Source organism: Pelobates fuscus, chromosome 4 (genome assembly GCF_036172605.1).
Source record: "Pelobates fuscus isolate aPelFus1 chromosome 4, aPelFus1.pri, whole genome shotgun sequence".
In the NCBI taxonomy this organism is placed as follows: domain Eukaryota; kingdom Metazoa; phylum Chordata; class Amphibia; order Anura; family Pelobatidae; genus Pelobates; species Pelobates fuscus.
The window spans coordinates 338,189,180-338,215,622 of record NC_086320.1 but is presented as its reverse complement, the minus strand read 5'-3'; the positions used below and the strand labels follow the sequence as shown (position 1 = coordinate 338,215,622).

The window sequence follows — 26,443 nt, the reverse complement described above, 5'->3', positions numbered from 1 at the left end:
CCTTATTTTTACTCTAATATCAACCTTATTGGTTGTATATCTACTGAAGTGGTCTGTGCATCTGGGAGAGCTTTGTGTGGTTGGCAAGTACCAGTTTGTGTATAGGACGTATATTCCTAACCATTTATTTTGGGATACTCACAAACTTACTCTTAAGTACTATATATTCACACCTCTATTGATATATTGAGATATTTTCCTTCACTGCTGTTTCTATTTAGTGAATTACTATCTATCCACTACCAAACTTATATCCAGGCTATATTAAACGACTACAAGGAGACTCTTGGATATCAGATAGTATTCACTGGATAATATTGTGTATACGTATATATACCTAGGTGCTGTCATTACGTTTTTCATTGACTAAACAGCTTCCTATGTACTATTACTCAATTTAAGCATAGAGTGATATTACCGCTATACACTTTCCTCCAGCCTTACGGTGTAGTCCCACCTCTATAGCCGAGCTACCTATACAGTCCTACAGACTGGGGATACTTAGTTCTAGAGGAATGTGGCGTATGTGATATCCGATGTAGTTTATACTGTACTACATACTGTACTTTGTACCTTAACTTTATTTCGGATATCACTGCCATCTCGATCACCTCTGGACAATATCCATACTACATCTACCCAGTTTTTAATTCACTTGTATTTTTCACGAGTGTATCACTATTACTTCACTTATTTTTTGTTTTGTCCGTAAGCGGCTTAATAAAGGTTATACCGTATATTTATTCTAATTTTTTAGAGATATCTTTTGGTGAAATGGGGGTCCAATTTTTCCATCTTTAATGGAACAACCATTTTCACTTTAGTCTTTTTCTTTTAATGCCATACGGGGTCCATGCCCTCTTGATATCTCTGTAACCCTTTAGGAATTTCGAGGTAGACTTTGTCCACCTCTAATATTTCCTCTCTTTTCTCTACTTGAAAGTCATGTGATATGCATATTTTTATGGATGGTAAATGGAATCTATCCTCTCAATAGTTAAAACCAGCCAAAGAGATTGCACCTTTGATTTTCATATACTAACCAATTAAGTGTTGCAGCAGTAAAATGCATAACAGAAAAACACCCAAAACATAACATTTACTTACAATTTTTAGTTGGTCAAATCATACTATTTTATATAATAGCCATTAATATCAAGGTATTAATGACCTTGTAAGTCAAGATAAAACTGAAGCTATACTGTGGCCCAGTAAGGCACAGTCTCTATGGATATGTAATGTGATTTTCTCCACATTTAGACCCCAGTTACTCCCTTATTGCCTTGATGAATAACACCCTTTATTTAATGTAACACAGGAGAATTTCCACCACACTATTAAAATATAAAATGCCTTAAAAAAAACTAAAAAATGATCAGATGCATAATTTGTTCTAAAAAGCGGTAAAATGTAAATTCTGATATCATAAAAGCAATTAATTTGTTCTGTATTAAGGTCGATATTCTCGCTTCACTAGTTTTCTAATTGTACATTGCGTTCTCTTACACTAAAAACAAAAACTTACCAATCTGAATGTAGATACACGTGTGCTGATCAACCCATACTGGGAAGATGGCCTTTGGATAAACAACACGAATTTGATCTAGAAGTTGTGTTTCAAGGGCAGATGCATGAAGCTCCTAAAGCAAGGTTTACACAATAAATATTCAGTATTCATGATAAAAATAAAATAAAAAAAAAACACAAATATGAAGACATAATTTTTTGTTGACATTACCAGTATTTCCCAATCATCAGAGGATAGGGGTTCAACTGTGATTTCCTTACAAGATACGACATTGGAACACTGCTTCAGGAAAACCTGAGGATAATCAAATGGGCACATGTTTGAGTAGGTCATGCTATAGTTACACTGGCAAAACTTTGAGAATTCTCCCAATCAGCTATGCTTCCAGTTTGGCTCCTTGGGCTTTAAATGTGAAATTTACTTAGAATTTCTGAGAATTCTCACTTCAATAACCCTGTGAATTATTTATTTATTTATTTGCTCAAGCTTTATTTTTGTAAATACTAATTAGTAATGCTTCATGACCACTTTCTGTCTGCCCCCTCCAATTCACCCTGTAATGTTTTCCATTAAAGTATTGCTGTACATGATGTCATAACTTGGGACTCCGGGAGTTGTAGTACAGCTGTAAGCTTTATCCAGCAAAAAGCGAACAAGTCAACTACAACTCCCAGAAAGCCTTACTGTACCTATAAACCACTGCTTATGTATAGTAAGTATTAGCCAGTTCTTAGTACAATTAGAGCTTATTGTAAATCATACACAGCCTGAGGTTCTGCAGAAAATTCTGGATTTTGTTTATTGTTGTTGTGCTTTTTATAGACAGCATTAATATACGAATACATTAAGTCTATCATGGGGTGTCCCTTTAACCAATTCAAAATTGTAATACATTTTAAATTAAATACGTAGTTATGGTCAATCCAACTTTGCAAAGTTAAATATTTTAATACAAAATACAACAATTCAAAACGCAATAAAAAAAAATGTAAGAAAGTTTCACTTTCAATATAATCCCTACTAAACGTATAACTGAAACAATATTGTAAAATAAAACATTGAGCATTACTTTGTAACATACCTGCTGCCCATCTGAGAGGCCCAACGTTTCCCCAAATTGCCTGTTCAACTCCACGGAGTTATACCCTGAATCACCTCTACTCCGAGTCTCAATCCAACCCAGATAGACCGGGTTCTCGCCCCATGACACCTCCACGGCATGATTCTACACAAAAAAAATATATCCATTGGTTATAAAAAAAAAACAGCTTTTACTCTAGTGTTAAGATAAAGTATACTAATCTCTAGATGATTTTCACTAAGCTCAAAATTGTACCAAATTTGTTTTTGAAAAGTTTGAGGTAAATTAGCTCATCTGCAAAAAAAAAAAAAAGAATTCTCCAACTCATCTATAAACACACTCTAAGCACCATAATATCTACAGAACCCTGAAGCAGTTACAGTGCCAGCAGTCCTCTAGGACTATCCCATTGTTACAATTTTTCAATTTTTTGTTACTTACCAAGGTCCCTTCCACTTTAAAGGGATACATACAGTGGGTCGCGGCTCCGCCTCCTCCAACGTCACTCGATGAGGAGTTTGCTAATATGCCTGGACGCCCAGTGCAGTGTGCCCATTAGGCCCATAAGTAAGAATTGAGTTATTGCTTTCTTAGGGGGAAATATGTGGCGCTGGAAGTCCTCATGCAGACACTGCACCCAGGCCACTTCAATAAGCTGAAGTTGTCTCGGTGCCTATAGTGTCCCTTTAACAACATCAAGATTGGATGGAATTCATCAACTTCATATTGCCACTATTAGTAAATGAATTGCATCCAAAGATTAATAGACTTGATACTGCTAATGTGAAAGTAGTGCCTTTGAATGCCATCGCTATAGAGCAGCCAGATTGCAGGAACCTCAATGACACAGGTAAGTGCGGAACTGCTCGATAATAGTTTGACTCTTAAAAGAACACTGCAGACCCCTAAAAGCACTTCAGTTTGCTGAAGTGCTTTGTGTGTGAAGAGTGTGTCCCCCCTTTTTTTTTTATTTTACAAAAAGCATTGGGAAGCCTGTGATTGGACAGCAACGAAAAGTAAATGTAACATTTTGTTTAAAGTACCTAAAATCTTGGAGATTCACTTTAAATTACTGATAATGAATACATCCAATTTTGCAATCTGATTTTAACTTCACTACAATTCTGTGATTAAAAACCCCCAGTGCTCTATGGGTAGCACATACTGAGGTTCTCCAATTAAGTAAAGGTGAGGAGATGGTACTAACTGCAAGGATACAGTAGAATATGCTTAAATGACCACTATAGTGTCAGGTAAACAAACTCGTTTTCCTGGCACTATATAGTCCTTAAGCCCCCCTGGACTGAAGGGGTTAAAACTCCTTCAGTTACTTACTTTAATCCAGTGCCGGGCTCCCTCTGCGCTGGTGACCTCTCCTCCCCCCTCCGACGTCAGCTCCTGAGTGAAGCCGAATGTGTCTACGTGAATTTCTCAATGCTTTCCTATGGACGTTCTGCGTGCTCAATGTGATTTTCGCATTGAGCGTCGCGGAAGTGCCTGTAGCGGCTGTCAGGAAGACTGCTATGTTTACAGCTACAGGGTTAAAACCTGAGGGACCTGGCACCCAGACCACTTCATTGAGCTGAAGTGGACTGGGTGACTATAGTGGTCCTTTAATCAATAATATAATAGCAATAAACCCAAAGAGCAAACCACTAAAATTATGGATGAAAATGTGTTCCTCCTTTGTTTCTTTCACAAACATTTTTTTTGTTCCAATTTTCAATATAGACTAAATGTAGGAATGGGGAACAAAAAGAAATACATTGAGAACAAAGACAACTTTTTTCCTTTCGTTTTTTTCGAGCAAGAACTAAACCTTTTCAAATTTCCTGCACCTTTTATTACAAATCCCTGTTGGTTTGAAATTCTGCGTTTGTTCACGATATAGTCACTTATTAACATCCTTTCACCTGTCTGTATTTTTACTACCAGGATCAAAGGTTTTACTTTAGAACACAGGTAAAATCACGTAGACACAATTTGTAAAATAAGTTATGAGACCATAATCACTCTCTAAAGTGGGTGTGTAAAGTATTTTTCACTATTTTCCCTAATGCCATTGGAAATATGCAGAACGCTAAGGATGGGCTGCCATGAGCTAGGGCAGATGGATATGATAGCATTTATAACATATAGGTGACACAAGTGAAATACCTAGGACCCATCTAGTATTTCAGGTGTACATATATATATATATATATACACACATTTTTTTTTATTTTTTTTTAAGTGTTAATTGGAGATTTGTATATATATTTTTTTTAATTTGGCTATTTTGGCATAATGTACAATTCCCCAGTCAACACCCAGTACAATAAGCAAACCTGAGATTAATCCAGACTCTAAAATATCATTTCAGCCCAGGACATACTTGAAAATGAGAGAAATTTCAATGTATCCTTCCTGGTAAAATATTTTATAAATAAATATTGTATTTACCGGTAATTCTTGAGTGCCCAAGAGTATATTCAATAAAGTTAAAGGGACACTCCAGGCACCCAGACCACTTCTGCCCATTAGAGTGGTCTGGGTGCCAACTCCAACCACCCTTAACCCTGCAAGGTTAATTATTGCAGTTTTTATAAAGTGCAATGTTTACCTTGCAGGGTTACGTCCTCTTCTAGTGGCTGTCTATCAGAAAGCATTCAATAATGCTTTCCTATGGGGAGGCCTAATGCGCGCGCGCGGCGCCATTGTTGCGCATGTGAATTAGGTCTCCCCCGCTGGCTAACTTCAATGGGGGAGGAGCTTGGGCAGAGCCTGAGCCAGCACCAAGGGTCATCGGCGCAGGATTCAGGTAAGTAACTGAAGGGGTTTTAACCCCTTCAGCAACATGGGATGGGGGGTGGGAGACGGATAGGTTTTCCTGGCATTGGAGAGTCCCTTTAAGCTAAAGTTGTTTTGGTGTCTATCGTGACAAAAGAGACAATTTAGGTAAAAAACATACTGGATTTGGAAAGTTTTTCCAGCTTATAGTCCCACCTTGGCTATTTTAGCCTGAATTTAACCATTTGGTTTTCATTTAACCACTACGTTTCATTAATAAACCCCAGCTGGCTTGGAGAATTTGTCCATTTTTGCTATGACGGCCTAATGCAGAGAATTCAAGTAGTATAATTGATGTGGGATTATTAAAAATCTTTATTGTACTTGTATTGAATTATTGTACTAACTCCATTTTAACCTTATATTGTGACAATCCTCCATTTTGTCCTCCTAACCTGACTTCTTCAATCCTCCATTTTGTCCTCATGACTTAACTTGTTCATTTTAAAACTACCTTACGTGACTGAACTTCTCAACCCAATTAGTATAGTAGACAAAGACTGTGCTCCCTGCAAGGACAGGCACCAGGAGTTGCTGGCTACTCCTTAAAACTTGCTGGCTACTCCTTAAAACTTGTAAGATAGTATAGTTTGAAGGCCACGAGAACACAGTAGTAATGAAATGTTCTATTCATAAGAGACCTTGCACCTGGACATGAAGCCTGATACCATTGACCGTGTAAAATGACGCTCAAGACCCCCTTATCCCCACCCGTGTCCAGAATAATCCCACCTCTGGTGGGTGGGCACGGGACTAACCTCTTAATTTTTTTAACCAATAAGTAAGACACTAACCCCGACACTTAACAACTAAACAGTTGATGATGTTTATTTGCTGATATTCTAATAATCAATGATGACGCAAAATGCCTCTTAAAAGGGCCTGCGCGCCCGCTTTTTCTTCACTTGCCAATAAACTTTCTCGAAGTTATTTTAACCTGAACCTTGTGTGTCAGACTTAATTACTTCAGCGTATATACGCAATTCAGTTTTATTGATTTGGACAGGAACAGATAGACATTTAAACATTTTGGTTTACTTTTAAAAAGTACCATAACATAATTCCCAACAATTTAAACTTGAATAGCCCTGTCAATAGTGAGAGTAGACCAGCAAAACACATATGTAGGTTCTAAATAGCTGAACAAGATTAAAAAAAAAACATTTTATTTAAAAAGGACAAAAACGTGAGTTGGAGATTTTTTTATTTATTTTTTAAAATTTGGCTATTTTGGCACCATATACACTTCCTTGGTAAACCTGTGATCTAGACTCTACATTATCATTTTCAGCCAAGATATATTGGGGGGGAGGGTATATTATTATGAGAAATTCAGAGTTCCAGCTGAGTGTTCCACTTTTAGAACTTTGTCCCAGAACTCTATCTGATATAGAATCCTCATTACATGTGAATCTAGCTTTGGATTGCTGGGTTCATAGACAGTGCTGGGGTATAAGGTGACAGCTAGGTAGGTAAACACAGCAGGTAGGTACCCCTCCCCCCTGCACCTGGCAGCCATGGAGGGGGCAGACCCGGGAAAGGTGTTACCTGCTCCAGGCGGAGCTGGGCTCTGAGCTCGGGTGTGAGGTGCAGGAAGGAATCCCTGGAGCGGCACAGCCTCACGGAGACCCCAACCAACCCCGCTCCAATCATCACCCAGACTGCAGCTCATCACATCAGCACAGGCAGCCAGGGCTCACCGGCGGACAGACCGACCCACTCAGCAAGGGGGGGAGGTCTCTGATAGTACATTTACTAAACCTGTATAGTCACACAAAAAACTACTTTCAGGCATACTGCACCTTTAATTTAAACTGATATCTGCGATGGATTTTACATCAACCCTAGTTTATTCAAATTAAAAAATAAAATAGATTGATTGAAATGCTCCTGGAAGAATCCCCCCTTTTTTTTTTTATTAAAATGGTATCGTCCAATCCTTTAGAATTGGAGCCAGAGTTCTAAGCACGAACGTTCTACAGGGAAAGTCTGGTTGGTTCGGACTTCCGGGGTAAACAGGGCGCCCGCCATGGACTCCACCAAAATGGATCCCGTGAAGAAGGCGTATTGTTTAGAGCTATAGGGTGTCATGGCGGCCGAGAGGAATGAGGGTTTGCAGCTGGAGGTTCAGGGACACCACGAACAGAAACGGGTTTGTGATTCCCGTGCCAAGTATCGCGAAGGAAGGAGGCCGAGAGCTGTCAAAGTGAGTGACAGTAGGGCCGTGCCCCCTCTATTGCAAGTGGTGACTGGCAGAGGCTGCTCACCTGATCTCAAGCAGGGATTTCAGGGCAGTGTTATAGGAACCGTGACAGTTATGGTGTTCACTAGATTGGAAATGTGAATTTAACATTTTAGGCTTACATGGTTGAGATTAAAACATAGCAGCCTGGCTATTTTGGGTCACACAATCTTGCTAGCTAAGCCACCTAAATATGCCACAAGGGTTTATACTCCAAATTTGGACCTAAATGGAAACATTGAGACTTAAAGGAACACTATAGTCACCTAAATTACTTAAGCTAAATAAAGCAGTTTTAGTGTATAGATCATTCCCCTGCAATTTCACTGCTCAATTCACAGTCCTTTAGGAGTTAAATCACTTTGTTTCTGTTTATGCAGCCCTAGCCACACCTCCCCGGGCTATGATTGACAGAGCCTGCATGAAAAAAAAATGGTTTCACTTTCAAACAGATGTAATTTACCTTAAATAATTGTATCTCAATTGAACTTTAATCACATACAGGAGGCTCTTGCAGGGTCTAGCAAGCTATTAACATAGCAGGGGATAAGAAAATCTTAATTAAACAGAACTTGCAATATAGAAAGCCTAAATAGGGCTCTCTTTACAGGAAGTGTTTATGGAAGGCTGTGCAAGTCACATGCAGGGAGGTGTGACTAGGGTTCATAAACAAAGGGATTTAACTCCTAAAGATTGAGCAGTGAGGCTGCAGGGGCATGTTCTATACACCAAAACTGCTTCATTAAGCTAAAGTTGCCCAGGTGATTATAGTGTCCCTTTAACCTGTCAAGGTGAATTCAAAGTGAATTTCAAACTTAAGATTAAAATAGCCAAACTGGAAAAATCTTTAAAGAGACACTTGGAACTCCTAAAGCACTTTAGCGTGCTGAAATGCTTTATGCGTGAAAAGTGCATCTTTTATTTTCCTTTCTTTTTTCTTTATTTTACAAAAAAGTGCAGATTAGAATAGAAAATTGCACTTTTTTTTTTTTTAGAAATTTTCCTTGTTACACCCCCTGACTTTCATTCAGACTACAGACTCGTGTTACTTCTGGTTTGTTTACATCAATGGTGCTAAACTCAAGAGGCAGCAATTGCTTAGAGCACCTTCCTTGCAAAAGCTTTTCTCTTGTGAAGTCTGTAATTGGACAGCTACAAAAAGTCTGGGCGGGGTTAGAAGAGGAGGGCTTGCAAAGGCTCCAGACAAGAGAACTGCACCTTCTGCAAGCTGTTTCTATATATACCGCCAATTGGGGAAAAAATGCATACATCTGGATTTTTGGTATCAGGTCTTGGGTTCTGTAATCTTGAAGTACGGTACATTGCAAAGTTTGTGACAATTTAAAATTGAGCAAAATGACTCTTTATATTTAAATGTTAAGAGATCTATTTCTCCACTTTTTTTTTTCCAGGTGTACACAATCAATCTTGAGTCTCGTTATCTGATGGTGCAGGGCGTTCCAGCTATAGGTGTAATGAAGGAGCTGGTAGAACAGTTTGCCCTCTATGGCGTTATAGAAGAGTACAATCCTTTAGATGGATACCCTGCGGAGGAGTTCACAGACGTCTATCTTATTAAATTTCAGAAGCTTCAGAGTGCAAGGTAAAGCTCAGAGTTTTCAAAGTGGCAAATTGTCTCTAGCAGCATAGTCATCACAAGAACTGTTTGTCATAAGGTTTTTTGTTTGTTTGTTTTTTTATTTAAGCATGTTCAGCAGATGTCAGGAAAAAACAACCTATCTGTGTTTTTTTTTTTTTTGTTTTTTTTTGTAGTAAATATCTTTTTATTATTTTTGATGTCTAATGTCAATACACAAGTATTGGCAATAGTGGATGCGTAGGTCCCCAAATCTGATAGTTGCTGTGTTTCCCTCGAAACATTGGAACTCCAATTTAAAAACAGTTATTAGAACATTAAAGTCAACGATAACCATCAGTCCAGGGTTACGTTTTCTTACGGTATGTCATTTTATCTATGCTCTCCTCGACAGAGTTGTATTTTCAAATTGGCACCAGGATACCGGTTTCAGTAAAGAATGATGTGGAAGAAAGAGAATCAGAATTAGGAGGAAAAAGAGAGAAAACAAAAGCAGAGTGAAGAGAGAGTTGGGGGGAAAAAAAAAACACAAGAGGGCCAGAAGGAGGGTGGAGAACTGAGCTGCCTCCACCCTGCCTAGCCGCCATTGGCTAGTGCTTCTCCACCCCTTTTCCCCCTCTCCTGGTAAACCAAAGCGATATTGGTGGGGCCATGATCCATTTCAAGTATAGAGGTATCAATTGTTTAGCTACATTAAAGATGCATATGGTCAGCAAGTGCTTCTATCTAAAAATGTTTAAAGTGGTATGATGAAGATATGGGGTCAGCAGAAAAGGTAGTGGACTATATGAAATTGTTGCATTGATAGATGCAATGTGTCTCCAATAAGGTACTATAACCATGCACTACCACCATATGTCTATGAAGGAACCTGTTCCTCCATCACACCTCTAACATAGACCATCCATTTCGGGATGCATCATGCGCAAGCAATCAGGTGTTGGGTACCATTGCGTGAAGACCTTATATGCTGTTTCCTGTGTTTTACTTGCTATGGCACAGTGATTCGCCAGGTCTTCTATTTTGTTCTCCTGTGTGCCTTAGAAAGTTGTCCCTAATGCTAGTTCTCATTTGGAGTAGAAGGGATGGAGTCCCTGTAGTACATTTTGGCTTTGTTCTACTTTTGCTTCTGTCACAGAGGCAATGGTTAAATAAAATGTTATTGATTCTAAGAACAAGCGCATTTGCCCACTTCGTCTTTTTCATTCCTTAATTCTGTTTGTTTCTGAAATATTTCTCTTTTGCTTGCTTGCCTTCAGGGTTGCCAAACGGAAAATGGATGAACGTAGTTTCTTTGGTGGTTTACTTCATGTATGCTATGCCCCAGAATTTGAAACTGTTCAGGAGACCAGAGAGAAACTTCGGGACAGGAGAATATTTGTGTCAAGATCAACATCTGACAAAGGTTTGTTAAGAGATGTGACCCCTTTAGTAGGAATATATTTGCCTCTTTCCACTAAAAAAACAATAGAAGATATTAAAGGAACACACCAACAATTGGTGATTTGTATTTTTTCCATTGAGATCTCGCCAAAGTGGCTTATCCAATCCTAATACACCCACAGCTTTCTATGTGAGCCGATCATAACCCATAAATGTCTTATGGCAACAGCAGAGGTTGGAGAGCGCAGACATGGTTTTTATTTTTTTTTAGACCGTAGACAGCAGAACTCCAGCTTCCATAAACCTCACCTATGCAGATGTTTTCAGGATGCCAGGGCCAGCCTTAGGGGTGTGCGAGCTGTGCGGCCACACAGGGCACAATGGGGGCAGGGGGCGCCATGAGGCCTACACAGCTCACACATGGCCGGCCAGGATTATAAAAAAACAACAATATTGCGGCAGGGGCAGAGCTTACTGTGCAGCGGAGGCGGGGCTAAAAGTGCAAGGTAACTGCTGCAGGGGAAGCAAGGAGTCCCTGCTTCCCCAACAACCAGTCTCCAGTAGCTGCACTGTCTCCTCCATAATGAACAGAGGTAAATGTGCGACTGTCTGCATGTAAGTGTGTGTATGAGTGAATGTATGGCTGTCTGCCTGTAATTGTGCGTGTTTTTGCCTGATCCTGTGTATATGACTATCTGCCTGCAACTGTGTGCATGTGGTGGATTTGACATTGTATATGTATAACTGTGTGCACATAACTCGGCAAAAAATATACACCTGCATTTAGGGATCCACCGAAATGAAAATTGTGGTCCGAAAATTCAGGATGTCCTTGGCTGAAAACCGAAAGCGACTTTTTTTCCCCAAATGATTTTTTTAAAAGTTTTTTTCCTATAATTTTATTAATATTAGACTCTTTAATGAATTTACTTAATCCACTATGAAAAACTTCTCCCTTCCCTTTTAGTGGTCCCCCCCCCTCCTTAATGTTCCTCTCTCTCTCCCCCCTCCTTAATGTTCCTCTCTCTCTCCCCCCTCCTTAATGTTCCTCTCTCTCTCCCCCTCCTTAATGTTCCTCTCTCTCCCCCCCTCCTTAATGTTCCTCTCTCTCCCCCCTCCTTAATGTTCCTCTCTCTCCCCCCCTCCTTAATGTTCTCCTCTCTCCCCCTCCTTAATGTTCTCCTCTCTCCCCCTCCTTAATGTTCTCCTCTCTCCCCCCTCCTTAATGTTCTCCTCTCTCCCCCCTCCTTAATGTTCTCCTCTCTCCCCCCTCCTTAATGTTCTCCTCTCTCCCCCCTCCTTAATGTTCTCCTCTCTCCCCCCTCCTTAATGTTCTCCTCTCTCCCCCCTCCTTAATGTTCTCCTCTCTCCCCCCTCCTTAATGTTCTCCTCTCTCCCCCCTCCTTAATGTTCTCCTCTCTCCCCCCTCCTTAATGTTCTCCTCTCTCCCCCCTCCTTAATGTTCTCCTCTCTCCCCCCTCCTTAATGTTCTCCTCTCTCCCCCCTCCTTAATGTTCTCCTCTCTCCCCCCTCCTTAATGTTCTCCTCTCTCCCCCCTCCTTAATGTTCTCCTCTCTCCCCCCTCCTTAATGTTCTCCTCTCTCCCCCCTCCTTAATGTTCTCCTCTCCCCCCCCTCCTTAATGTTCTCCTCTCTCCCCCCTCCTTAATGTTCTCCTCTCTCCCGCCTCCTTAATGTTCTCCTCTCTCCCCCTCCTTAATGTTCCTCTCTCCCCCTCCTTAATGTTCCTCTCTCTCCCCCCTCCTTAATGTTCCTCTCTCTCCCCCCCTCCTTAATGTTCCTCTCTCTCCCCCCCTCCTTAATGTTCCTCTCTCTCCCCCCCTCCTTAATGTTCCTCTCTCTCCCCCCTCCTTAATGTTCCTCTCTCTCCCCCCTCCTTAATGTTCCTCTCTCTCCCCCACTCCTTAATGTTCCTCTCTCTCCCCCACTCCTTAATGTTCCTCTCTCCCCCCCTCCTTAATGTTCCTCTCTCCCCCCTCCTTAATGTTCCTCTCTCCCCCCCCTCCTTAATGTTCCTCTCTCCCCCCCCTCCTTAATGTTCCTCTCTCCCCCCCCTCCTTAATGTTCCTCTCCCCCCCCTCCTTAATGTTCCTCTCCCCCCCTCCTTAATGTTCCTCTCCCCCCCTCCTTAATGTTCCTCTCCCCCCCTCCTTAATGTTCCTCTCCCCCCCTCCTTAATGTTCCTCTCTCTCCCCCCCTCCTTAATGTTCCTCTCTCTCCCCCCCTCCTTAATGTTCCTCTCTCTCCCCCCCTCCTTAATGTTCCTCTCTCTCCCCCCTCCTGAATGTTTCTCTCTCCCTCTCTCTCCCCCCTCCTTAATGTTTCTCTCTCCCTCTCTCTCCCCCCTCCTTAATGTTTCTCTCTCCCTCTCTCTCCCCTCTCCTTAATGTTTCTCTCTCCCTCTCTCTCCCCCCTCCTTAATGTTTCTCTCTCCCTCTCTCTCCCCCTCCTTAATGTTTCTCTCTCCCTCTCTCTCCCCCCTCCTTAATGTTTCTCTCTCCCTCTCTCTCCCCCCTCCTTAATGTTTCTCTCTCCCTCTCTCTCCCCTCTCCTTAATGTTTCTCTCTCCCTCTCTCTCCCCCCTCCTTAATGTTTCTCTCTCCCTCTCTCTCCCCCCTCCTTAATGTTTCTCTCTCCCTCTCTCTCCCCCCTCCTTAATGTTTCTCTCTCCCTCTCTCTCCCCCTCCTTAATGTTTCTCTCTCCCTCTCTCTCCCCCCTCCTTAATGTTTCTCTCTCCCTCTCTCTCTCCCCTCTCCTTAATGTTTCTCTCTCCCTCTCTCTCTCCCCTCTCCTTAATGTTTCTCTCCCTCTCTCCCCCCTCCTTAATGTTTCTCTCTCCCTCTCTCTCCCCCCCTCCTTAATGTTTCTCTCTCTCTCTCCCCCCCTCCTTAATGTTTCTCTCTCTCTCTCCCCCCCTCCTTAATGTTTCTCTCTCTCTCCCCCCCTCCTTAATGTTTCTCTCTCTCTCTCCCCCCCCTCCTTAATGTTTCTCTCTCTCTCCCCCCCCTCCTTAATGTTTCTCTCTCTCTCTCCCCCCCTCCTTAATGTTTCTCTCTCTCTCTCCCCCCCCCTTAATGTTTCTCTCTCTCTCTCTCCCCCCTCCTTAATGTTTCTCTCTCTCCCCCCTCCTTAATGTTTCTCTCTCTCCCCCCTCCTTAATGTTTCTCTCTCTCCCCCCCCCTTAATGTTTCTCTCTCTCTCCCCCCCTCCTTAATGTTTCTCTCTCTCTCCCCCCCTCCTTAATGTTTCTCTCTCCCCCTCTCCCCCCCCTCCTTAATGTTTCTCTCTCCCCCTCTCCCCCCCTCCTTAATGTTTCTCTCTCCCCCTCTCCCCCCCTCCTTAATGTTTCTCTCTCTCTCTCTCTCCTCCTTTTTTAGTGTTTTTTTTTTTTTCTTTTCCTTTTCCCCTGTCCCATAGTGACCTCCCTCCCCTCTACCCCCCCCCCCCCCCCCCCAGTCTCAAGTGCAGTATTCTTGACTTTAAGTTATCATTACTATCTTTCATTGTGATATATAATCACCCATTTTCAGACGAAATTTCGATGCAGTTAAAAACCCTTTATTTACCAAGTGGGAGCGATAGTGCCAAAAATACAACTTTGTATTCCTGGCTTTACAGTATCACTTTAAGCTGCACCCTTTGTCAAGATTGTCAAGCGTAGGAAAAATACATAAAACAAAGTAGTCCCTACATTATTATGTTTAGAAATCAAAATAGAACAGATTCAGGAAGAGAAGAGGAAACATTAGGAGCAAGGCAGGTTTGAGGTGACAGCCACTTTAGCTTTTTCTTTGGTTTCTTACAATGACGTTAATTGGTTGTTTTTTGTTTTTTTTTCCCCAGATTATATATATTTATTATTTTTAAATGTAATTAAATCTTTCCTTTTCTACGTGAAATGGCTTTCTAGCTCTGAACAAGACATGGAAAAAAATAAATTAAAACAAAAGTGAACAAGTTGTGTTTTCTTTCAAAGACAGGTTTGTACCAGAGAAGAAACAAGACATGTCTTTCTTTGAGTCTAATACCCCTGAATCAGATTTCATCCCTGCTCCTAGCAGCAGCTGTGGTACTCGTTCACATCTCAATGATCTTATAAGATTTACCTCTACATATGCTAGAGCTAATTTCCGCCAGGGCAGCACTCAGGACCCATGTTCTGTCTTGGAGGATACCGGTACCAAACCATCTCAGGGGAATGCTTCCCAAACCGATGCAGCCTGCCACACACGAGGAACCCCACAGAACCCTAGACCAAGCATTCCAATGCAAAATCAAAATACTGCCTCTGGGGGTAACTTTGTGAGATTCACACCCAGAACTACCCAGCTACAGGAGAGACAGAGAAAAAGAGAACACAACAATGCCCTTGCCCTGTGTGGATCAAGTCCTGATACCCAGGATATTGTAATTGGACCACAGATACCAGAAATTCCAAAATTTGATATGGACGATACATCTCTAAATATCTCTGCAGACATCATTAGACAGAAACTAAAGAAGGTATGCGTATATTTGTTTATATGTATTATGATTATATATCCTATACTTTAAAAAAAAATTATTAATGTGCCAGACATGACTCAAATTAGAATTGTATATTTGTTATTGTAGAACACTAGTAAATAAGTGACAGAACAAACAACTATAGTGTATTAAAGGGACACATCTATGCCAAACTACAAATAATAGCTCTGGGCAATTGCCTGCATCTTGAGTTTAGCTTCACTGAGCTAAACAAGCCAGGAAGTATCAGGACCAGTTGTCTGCTTGAAAGGCAGGTGGATGTAACAAAGTTAATTTGTAAAAGTGTAAATTTCTTTTGAAATCAGTACTTTTTGTAAAATTAAAAAAAGGGGACACGTTCTTCACACACAGTATTTCAGCAATCTAAAGTGCTTTAGGGGTCCGGAGTGTCTCTTTAAACAAATACAGACTGATTTAGTTTGTGAAAGATTAGTGCTTGAAGCCAACTTATATACACGTTATCCACAAGGAGCCTACTGGGGGATGGACAAGTTCAGTTAAAAATTAAATTGATCATTACTGCCTTCTTGATGCTAAGTAGCTATCAAAATCTTGTTACTTAACAGCTGCATTGAGCAGCCAATCGCCTCCAAGAGTGATATAAGGTAGAATACATAAGGGTCCCCAAGAAAACAATTTACCATTACCTGCTGCTACGCTTAAGAGGGAAATGTAATTGTCTGGAACAGTCCAGTTAATATCACAGGCTTTTCTACTTGAATATGTGTAATAACATGTATTTAATACACTTTTACAACAGACTTTTTGAATTTGTGGGTTTATTATATACAATATGTATGTCTCAATCAAAGAGAACTCACAGTCATAATTGGGAACTTAGTTCCTGGTTCTGGCCACCAGGGATTACCCATTTTGAAGGATACCTATTTCAGTGGGTAAATGATAAGTATTATGTGGGTCCTATTTGCTGCACGAGAAAGCTATGTCATTCTTTACAGAAAAGGTTGGTATTAGAATTGTTGATTCCTGCCCTATTATGTCTGAACTACTAATACTGTTTATCTTATAGGTTTCTGGCACACCTAGATTGGCTGCTGTGGAAAATAAATCAAATGAGTCACAATCTGAAGCTCCAAAGAAGCAGAGAAGAAGAATTTAACTTTGATAGCTTAATGTCTATATCCATATACTCCTATCTGCATGATGTTTACTTTTTTATTGTAAAACATGTTTTACTGTACTCATAATGCAGAGATTAATATAACACATAATAATGTGATATCTCTGTGTGCACACATAATTAATTGTACAGAACATTTGCATATGTTTTTCACATTTACTCTGTAATAGTCTGTATGGGACCAAGAACACAGGCTTTTATTATATGCACTGATTTAAAGACATGTCGTCCTCTTTGGGAAAGATCAGCTGCTCATTCTCATTCAAGGATATGTAGATCCATTTCTATTGGTCATTTGGCTCTGTAAATGCTTGTCGTTCAAAGGCCATTATGCTCTAAAGAGGAAGAAAATGAGCAGCATTAGCTTTTTCTTGATAGAAATACAGTGGTTGATTAAAAGTTATTTTACATGTTTTTAAATATGACACCAAGCACAGTATTAAAAGTAATCTGTCATGCACAAAGTGGAAGGCATACTCACCTTGAGGAAGGTACCAATATAACCCACACAATATACTCGTGAAATAGCAAATGCATGGATTTAAAAGAAATAGTTACCTGGAGATATCTTCCTTACTCTGCCACGTGGCATTATCTATAGAAAGCAAAGGCTATGCAACCACGACAGATGTAAGCAGCGTTCCATGTTTCTTTGCATAAAGTTTAAAGCTATTAGTTATGGGATGCTTCCCTGTCACTTCAGTGGGCAAGATGACTAACTACAACTGGTATTTGTTAATATTTTAAATAGCAAATCTAGGTCTGCAATATACACACACAATTACTGCAAAATGCATCAAATTTAAAAAGTTACTCCAAGCACCAAGCTTCAGTGATTTGAAGTGGTTATGGTGCATGGATCTGTATGTGCAATGTTTCAGTATGAATTTTTTATTAAATCTGAAACTTACCTTCATTTTGCATTTCACTTAAATGCTAGATTTGTGCATGGTGTGAAAATGTGGCTTGGCTGAACAGTTTTTCATTGAAAATAGAATTTCTGCACTGATAAAACTTTATTTGGGCTAACCAAAAGGGAGTGAAAATGGGCCAATAAGTGTACTGCAACATGCATACATAATATAACATGATGTATATATTTTGCAGTCTGCAGCCAACTGATTTAATATCCTGCTATTTAGTTCACAGATGAAGTGAGAAAAAAGTAACCAATCTCGGGGAAAAACAGGAGTATTAAAATAATTTTAAAAAAATCTATATTGATTGCTTATATCCTATATTAGATTTATAAACATATGTTTCTTACTGCTCCTCCTTTCCCCCCCTCTATTGCTCACTTATTACTTGAGCTGTGAATAAAAAGTTAGTGACTGTCCCCTAGCCATTAATCATATCTCTTTTTTTAAAGACCACACCACAGGCAGTATTTAGAATCACAAGTCAATGAACATGTTTGGCCATTGCATGCCTTGATGTTTGATTCATCATTTGGGTACATTTCAATCAACTTGGAGTTCATAAATTCACTCAATCGTTCCAAATTTGGAAGAATCGCAGTTCGGATCAAAATGAACCTCCAAGTCTACTACATACTATATATGTATTGAGTATGTTTGTAATGTTCTGTAGTTTTGGGGGGATGAGGGTGTTTGTTTTTCATTTGTTGTACATCAGTTTTTGTTTTGTTTAAAGTTCCTCTTTGACTGTCATTTGCCTTGCACTCCATATTTTGATTCCCTTGTGAAACAACTGTCTACATATTATTTTTGTCACTTTTTAGAAGATGTTATAAAAATAGAAAAATACCCCACCTTACTATCTGGTAGGCACGGACCAAACGCTTCTAGAAGAAGGTTTTCATCTCTTACAGCTTTTTCAAAATCAGTATAGGACAGTTTGCTGTCATGGTCATAATCCTGCAAAAGAAGAAACACATTTTACATAAACTGTGCATTTAATACATGATTCACTGCGAAGGGCACAACAGTTATAAAATCCATAATCATTCATTAATGGGAAATTTAGTTGGGTAAAATATATGTTCTTTGTATTTTATCTCTTTTGAATGGTACTCCTGGAAATGCAAGGCCTATTACTATTTTGGTCAGTTTTTGACACATTATGTAAACACTAATTACAAAAATAAAATAAAATAAAAGCAAACAAGTATATTTTTGGCAGAAGAGTGGGGCCATAATTTTATTTGGCTGCTTAACCTTGCTCTTCTAATTTGTCGGTACTCAAATTACGAACTCATTAGTTCACTTGCATCTCAGCGTTGCCAGACCTAGCAAGTGGGACAGGGGTGCAGGGCAAGTAATATGTTTGGATTTACTTGCTGTTGTATAAATAACCCAATACATGACTCCGGTACTGGGCTATGTCAATTTTTGCAACATTTTGTGTAGGTTTACTATGTTTATTCCCCAAAGAGTAACTTGTTGAGATGACAGCAGATGTTCTCTTTTATTAAAATAGTAGTCATCACCCACAAAGCTGAAGTGCTTTGACAGAGCCCTACTGGATAGGGAATTGTGACGGTAGTCACCATCACTGAGGGTGGAAGATGGACACTTTATGTAGGTCCCCATAATATTCTTGTGTCTTAGTCACCCTATGCCCATTATAAGTGCAGGGTGTGTAAAATGTATTTGTGTATTGTGAAATGTTTGTGTGCTCTCCTGTCCTGCTGCTTCTTTCAACCAACTTGGTCAGTGATGGCTAACCTTGACACCATAAATTGTTTCTGGACTACATTTCCCATTGATGCCCAGCTAGCTTTTAGAGTCTAACTGCTAGCTGAGCATCATGGAAAATGTAGTCCAGAAATAGTTTATGGTGTCAAGGTTAGCCGTCACTGAACTAGGTGGATTTGGCTGTGGAGAATGTAAAAGCACCATCTGTTGGTTGTCAAGGATCTTGAAACAGCTATATCCACTACCTGAAAAGCAAGGTTTGCTAATTTGCATATTCAGGTAGATTTCATATTATGAATTCTTCAGGCAAGGAAGTTCCTGTATGTGTCCCCATATGATTTGGTTATTTGTATCATATTGAGGTTGTTATCGTAAGTTTAATGTAATGTGCATATGGGCTAGTCCTGAGAAAAAAAAATAAATAAATAAAGCTGATTGTGTTAGTTCCTTTTGGAACTGTGTGTCCTGGTTGATTTGTTCAGGGATCCCAGTAACAGAGTCTTTGGGCCTGTTGACTTGCTGCTTGATCCCTGTATACTGGGACAAGTTAAAACGAGGCCTGAGAGCCACAAGTGCCTTTGTAAAGGCAGTAGCTGATCACAGTCTAAGGTGGAGGTGCGCAAAGGTAGATCCCAAGATGATGTAAACTATCACACCCATGATACTTTGCATGCCTTTAGAATAACAAAGCATCATGGAAGCTGTAGGTTAACATCTAGGAATCTATCTTTTGGGCAACCCTGGTCTAGGAAGTAGTGTGGGTACCTGCCTGGAAGAAGAGAGCTGTAGCCTGGTCGGGTGAAGAGTTTCTGAGAGACCCCAGTCAAGCTTCAGTGACTGGGGCTGATTCGTTCCAGGGTCCCTGCAAGCTGCTAGGAAGTGAACTGGGTGGAAGTACTCAGTCGGAGTACAGGAGCTACGTCACATGAATAAATCCAACACCGTTGCATAGTAAATACCAATATGTAGTATTTTTGAAAGACCACCACATGTAAAGAAACACTCTAACCACTAATTACTTGGGTGTTTTGTTGTTTTCTATAAAACCTTTAGTGAGTCTTCATCAGTTGAAAAACATGTATTGTGGGGGAACACAGAGAGAGTACAGATTGCTAGTCACCTCAGCGACAATCATCTGCGCTATGCAGGAAACAGTGCTCTGTATGCACGCTTACAGTTCACTAGCCCACGTCCTGCATGTGTAGTAGGTGGATTCGCATGGTCTAAGCATGCAATGTGACCTCACAGTATATAAGTGTTTTGGATTGGTGAAAGGGGAAATAATACTTCCACAAATTACAGGAGGGTGTAGTGTGGGTGTCGCCGATTTAATATAGAATAAAGAAATCAGCAAGGATTTGAAAGGTATGTTTTTTTTTTCCCCATGAGAGATTACAAGCCAAATAACCACTAGAATAAGCCGAACTGGTTATGGTACTTGGAGTGTCCATTTTAAGTATAAAGACTTAAGTAAAATGGTCCTGGTGTAGGACAGTATGTTAAAGGGACACTATAGTCACCACAACAACTACAGCTTAATGTAGTTGTTCTGGTGAATATAATCATTGCCTTTGGACATTTTCATGTTAATACTGCCTTTTCAGAGAAAAATGCAGTGTTTACATTGCCCCTAGGGGCACCTCTAAGTGGCCACTCCTCAGATGGCCATTGGAGGTGCTTCCTGGCTCAGTGCTGCACAGTAGGCAGCACTGCCGTTCAGCGTATCCACGCTCTGCATTGGGATGCTGAATTTTCCTCATAGAGATGCATTGATTCAATCCATCTCTATGAAGAAGTGCTGATTGGCCAAAACGGCGTTAAGCCCCACCTCCTTGACGATTTTAGCCAATCCAATTCTTTCCCAATGTCCCGGGCGGCACTTGAAATAAGGTGAGTTTTAATTCCTTTTAAGAGGGTTGAGGGGAGGGCAAACCACCTAAACGGTGGGTTTAACACTATATGGTCAGGCATACATGTTTGTGTTCCTGACCCTATAGTGTTCCTTTAATGAGATATGTATAATGCAAATAGTTTCTAAAAGCAATAAAATCCTTTTTACCATCTTTTTCAGCGTTATCTCTACCAAATCTTTTATTCCTTCATCAGGGTCCTCTTCAGTTGGTTGTTTTAGAAGGCTGTTCTTTAGCATGTGAAACATCTCTTCTCTGGAAATATATCCATCACCATTCAGGTCATAGACTCCAAAACAGTCTTTAAAAAAAAAAAAAAAAAAAGAACACAATTATTCATTATGTAACAAAACCAGTTACTGAAAAAGAAATACAGTAAAATACAGAGGCACTCCAAGCACCTATCGGTCATGTACTCATAAGTCAGAGCATCAAAGACAAAAAGCACGATACTTAATTTTTCCTTTACACCTGAAGAATATAAATATATTTTTTAAATGTTAACACAAAACATCTTCAGATACCTTTGTGCAGCAATGTTTAAGATATAAAAAGAACTCACATAGCTTTCATTGTAATTTCCTTAACAATTAAAATTTAAAAAAACTGTTGCATTCTAATACATAGTTCTAAAACTGTATTTCATGACCATAACTTGAGAACCCCAATAATTTTATTTATTTTTACACATTTTTTTATGTTTAAAATTTATGGAAGGTTCATAAAAGATAATTTACAATCAATAAGCTGTAAATCAGCTAAAACAAAGGAAAGAGTGTGTAATTTTTCAGCCATGAAAGAATGAACAAATGCGAATACGGACATTACAGGTTGCGACCAATACACCCCAATGTCCAACATTCATACATAAAAAGGATGACAAAAGTGGAAATAAAAAAAGGATGCATAGTGAGTTAGTATTGTTGTCCCTGTGCAAGGATAACAAGGGAATTATAGGTATTGGTATTATGTGTGGTTAGGACAGATCTCTATCGGAGATCAGTGGAGGAAATGTAGTCATGGAGACCAGGTAAGAACATATGTCTTATAGCTATGAGAAGAGTTAACCTAATTTCTTCTATCACTCTGATAGTTTCTACTTTGTCTACCCTCTCTTTAAAGCAGGGCTGTCCAACCTGGGGCCCCCCAGATGTTGCTGAACTACAACTCCCATTATTCCCTGGCTATCTTTTTAATTGAAAGAATCATGGGAGTTGTAGTTCAGCAACATCTGAGGGGCCGCAGGTTGGATAGCCCTGCTTTAAAGGGTGGGTGGTGTAGAGCTTTCCAATGAGCAGGGATTAAAGTTTTAGATGCATTCAATAAGTCTAGAAGAGGATAGAGTAGTGTGATGGAATAAGAATAACTATGAGGTGCAGGGAACTGTAGTTCCAAAAATAAGAGTCGTTTATGAGGTATATACATTTGCTCAAAAAGGTGCAATTCTTGGGCATGACCACCACCGATATGCTGTGGTTCCAATACATGCGTTACATTACCAGCAGAGCGTGGATACTGTAAGAAAGATTAAGTGAAGAATCTGAGGGATACAATGCCACCTACAGAAGATTTGGGTTAACTAGCTGAATGGAGGCATCTACTGATCAGCAATGCATAAGGGTGAAATCTTTTACTCCACTCCCTGTCAGTCAGTCAATTAAATAGGTCACTGGATCATGTTCTTGCAAAATAGGGAGGGTCCTGGGCTATTACATCTCTTAACAGTCAATCAATCATCCCTTTTTTAAATGACAGGTTTAATAATGTCGAAATTTACATAATCTACAACCTATTCTCTGGCTTTTCATACTACTCCATTAAAAAGTAATTTATTCAAATATAGATTACACTTAATAAAATATAAAAAATAAACACTTGTTATCTAATATTTTTAACCTCTGGCACATTTCCTCATCTTTTTCCTTATACTCTTTATTATTTGTATCTATATGATACTCATTGTCTAATTTTTTAATATTTTAATCCACCTTCTTTAATTTTTAATATCCTAATCCACCTTCTCTTTGATTATACGTACATTTTATTTTTTCATCTAATGTCCCACGAAGAAAGACAGCCAAACCCTCAATCCATTCGGTGACGTTAATATAACTGTCATTGTCTTTGTCAAACCCACGGAAAACTACAACAACAAAAAAAAGTTTTAATCATTTTAAGGCACAGTGCAATAAATAACTGGAAGATAGATATTCATGAAGTGTATATGAACATAAACAAAGATTTTCCATTTATATGTCAGGAGTGTGGATGTTAGCTCACCTCGGTCCATGATCATGTCATCTGTCATTCCAAATGTGTTGTGCAGAATGTTTCGGAAAGTATTGCGATCCACGCCTCCCCTTGCATTTGCGTCCACTGGACGCCCAACTATACTATAATATAGGCGTATAAGGTTTTCCATTTCATTCTTATTGACTGAAACAAAACAAAACAATTATAAGGGGAATTACAATCTGAAGAATGGCAATCGCTTCAGCTTTTCTCCTTGTACCACTTAGTTGATCTTTTTGCAAAACTCTCGGGCAATCTGAATTTCAAATTTTAGACAATGGCCATTTCCTGGTTTAGAGAATAACCCTGCCAGGCCATATAAGCTGAGATAGAAATACATTTCTGGGTTCTGGTCAGATCCAAAGGATTTTTTAACACTTGGTTATTTTAACATATAATAAAAAATGTACTTATGCTGCACCAAATAATTGAATGAATACATACTAATCAAAGTGTATTACTGTTAAATGGCCCAAATAAGCTTTTAGTGGAGCTAACTTATAACCAGTTTTCCTACTCTGCACATTTTGCCTAAATATTACTATTCAGTTGTACATTCATCACAAGCCACATGTTTCTAAATTAAACCCTTAGTATTAATAACTAAATATATTTCTATCCGAACATCACACCTTCATACTGAATTAGTAACCGGGTTATTCAAAAAAGTTAGAGTTCCAAAATTAAGGCCAAAATAGCTGAATAGAAAAAAGTCACCTATGCTTCCATTTGATCTACTTTGGCCTCAAATTTGACATTCACTTGGAATTCTCACCCCTTAACTCTTTAAGGGCTCATTTTCATTCATTAATTTGCTCTCAAGAGTAATCTTGATGTGGAAACTGGTAATTGGACATACGTGTATTAATCAGCTTCATGGTAGTGGATATAGGTTTATGAACCACCAGTCTATTGTTAGTGGATATGTTTATTATTCAGCATTTTGTTATTGGAAATAGTTCTTTATTAATCAGATTCCTGGTATACATTTAATCAGCCTTTGGTAATCAGATGTTTATTGATTAGCCTCTTATTATTGGAAATAGTTTATTAATTAGATAAACTGGTATACATGTATTAATCAGTAACTAACGACCTGTTAGTGGCTGCTAATTTATTAATTAGCCTCTGATAATTAGATATAAGTTTATTAATCAGCCTCATGTTAGTGTATGTAAGTTTAATAACTAGCCTCGTTATTGGAAGATTATAGTTTATTACTCAGAATCCTGTTTACATTTATTTGATATAAAAGTTTGTTAATGAGTTTTATGGTAGTGGCTGTAAATTTATAACCCGTCTCCGGTTATTGGCTCTAAGTTTGTATATTAATCCCACTCCGGCCAGTTGCCATGATGACAGTGAATTAATTAATGTATTATTATTCGGTGTACTCACAGTGTTTGACAGATCGGCACATGGCCTCTGCCAGTTTGTGCAGGTTCTTTCTGTTCACGGCGGGCACATGCTGAGACATGGCTCTGACCAGCGCCGATCACACGAGCACGACCCGACCCACGGACCCGGAAACCAAGGAAAGCGTGGAATCCACAGTGGAACGTTTAGTGACAACATTGTGTCGCCATGGTTACAGGCCACGCCGAGCAGCCGGGCGGTCGCTAAGGTGACGTCACGTCTTGGTTTTCAGTGGTGTTTCTGTTTTGATAATTTTGCCTCTCTGCTCATGTTTGTATGGGGTTTATATTAGACCCATACCTCCCAACTGTCCCTATTTTGGGCCAAAAAGCCCTCTGTCCCTCTTTTTTTATAATAATGTCGCTCTTTTCTAGGGAGCTCTGTGTGTGTGTGTGTCTTCAAACAGCAATAAATGCATTTAGGAATCAGTCTGTGTAAATAAGATACATTGTTCTAACCTTTTTAGTTGCATAAATTGTTGGTCATGTTCTTGTACTTTCTCCCATAGATCACTGTAATTCTCTCCTAATTGGTCTTCCCCAGTAACCATAGTGCCTCACTACAGTCCGTAATGAATGCTGTTATAAGGCTAATTTTTCTATCCGGTCACTCCTTGGTCAATCCTTACATTGGCTTCCTGTACCCTATTAATTCAAATATTAACCCTTACCTATAAATCGTTAATGGGAAAAACCCATTCCTAACACTATAGCTAAACTAACTGTTTAGATGTGCACCCCCGCCTCTTCGGTATACTTACCTTTTCTCCCACGCCCACTGGCGTACATACCACGGTCGCAGCTGCGACCGGGGCCGTCACTCCAGGGGGCCCTGCAGACCCCTGCGACCGGTTACTCACCGCCATCTTAATACTGTTCAAGTAAAGGAGTTGATGTGAAGAATCCTGGGAGTGATGATTTTTTCTTATTGTATACATTTCAGTGCAATCGAGCACCAGGTTGAAGCCATGAGAGTAGGAGTGCAAGGTCTTTTTTTCTTTTTATATATATATATATATATATATATCAGCAAGTGAATAAATACACATTTGCAACTTCTTTTTGCAACTTGGTGTCAAGTACAGTGGAAAAGAGCATATTTTGAGTTACAACAGTCATTACCGTATACTTGTGTAAAATGTATACTGACATCTAGTGATAGTGCTGAGGATTGCAGCCCATCATCCCAATATTCTGTTTATGTCCCATAAAATGACAGATCTTCAGCCAGCAATTTTTTATTATTATAACATTTTAGTCTTTCAAAATGCTTTGTTTGATAATACAATGTGTTCAGATCTTCAACTATTTTGCCAATTAATCTGTTTTGAGAATAGAATGACTGCATGTGAGAAATATGGCAAAAGAATGGTCCACGAAGTTAAAAGATGAGATCATCGCCCTTTACAAACAAGGATCAGAATACAAAAAGATAGAGAAGGCTCTGAATGTTCCTAGAGACACCGTTGAAAGCATAGTTCACAAGTTCAAAGTTGAAGAATAGTGGTTACACTACGGAGTAGAAAAAGTCAGGTAGTAATTACTGTAACCAGATTTCTGAGAAGTCATGTTGTGAAAAACCATTGAGTGACTGCAAAATACCGACAGTAAGACTTAGTGGCAACAGGCACTGATGTTTCAATGAGTACAGTAAAGCACATACCAAACGCAGAAGGTTTCCATGCCAGAACTCCAAAAGCACAAGAAATGTTGGCTTCATTATGCTCAAAATCATATAAATAAGCCACAGAAGAGAAAACGTCCTGCTGTCTGTAAAGCTTGGGTGTCATTGGTCCTTCCGACAAGACATTAATCCCACG

The 26,443-nt window shown here is 39.6% G+C and overlaps 3 protein-coding genes across 4 annotated transcripts in view; 1 reads left to right on the top strand and 2 right to left on the bottom strand.

The window, feature by feature from the left end:
* The window catches only part of PEX1 (peroxisomal biogenesis factor 1), a 42,597-nt gene extending 35,453 nt beyond the window's left edge, over window positions 1-7,144 (bottom strand). For both annotated transcript variants that reach the window (XM_063452444.1, XM_063452445.1), the window contains exons 1-4: window positions 6,987-7,144; window positions 2,610-2,753; window positions 1,739-1,822; window positions 1,526-1,640 (exon numbers count right to left, since the gene is read on the bottom strand). In XM_063452444.1, coding sequence (XP_063308514.1) covers window positions 1,526-1,640; window positions 1,739-1,822; window positions 2,610-2,753; window positions 6,987-7,091 — 448 coding nt within the window. In that variant the 5' untranslated portion in view covers window positions 7,092-7,144. The remainder of the gene's footprint in view (window positions 1-1,525; window positions 1,641-1,738; window positions 1,823-2,609; window positions 2,754-6,986) is intronic.
* Window positions 7,145-7,407: 263 nt separating this feature from the next.
* On the top strand, window positions 7,408-19,462 carry RBM48 (RNA binding motif protein 48). The gene is made up of 5 exons (XM_063452442.1): window positions 7,408-7,644; window positions 9,093-9,283; window positions 10,537-10,682; window positions 14,658-15,184; window positions 16,239-19,462. The coding sequence occupies exons 1-5, from the start codon at window positions 7,528-7,530 to the stop codon at window positions 16,326-16,328; spliced, it is 1,071 nt and encodes a 356-aa protein (XP_063308512.1). The 5' UTR covers window positions 7,408-7,527; the 3' UTR covers window positions 16,329-19,462.
* CLXN (calaxin) lies at window positions 16,596-24,756 on the bottom strand. The gene is made up of 6 exons (XM_063452443.1): window positions 24,607-24,756; window positions 23,197-23,352; window positions 22,955-23,059; window positions 21,066-21,217; window positions 18,122-18,226; window positions 16,596-16,684 (listed from the first exon to the last, which is right to left on the bottom strand). The coding sequence occupies exons 1-6, from the start codon at window positions 24,683-24,685 to the stop codon at window positions 16,634-16,636; spliced, it is 648 nt and encodes a 215-aa protein (XP_063308513.1). The 5' UTR covers window positions 24,686-24,756; the 3' UTR covers window positions 16,596-16,633.
* Window positions 24,757-26,443: the final 1,687 nt, after the last annotated feature.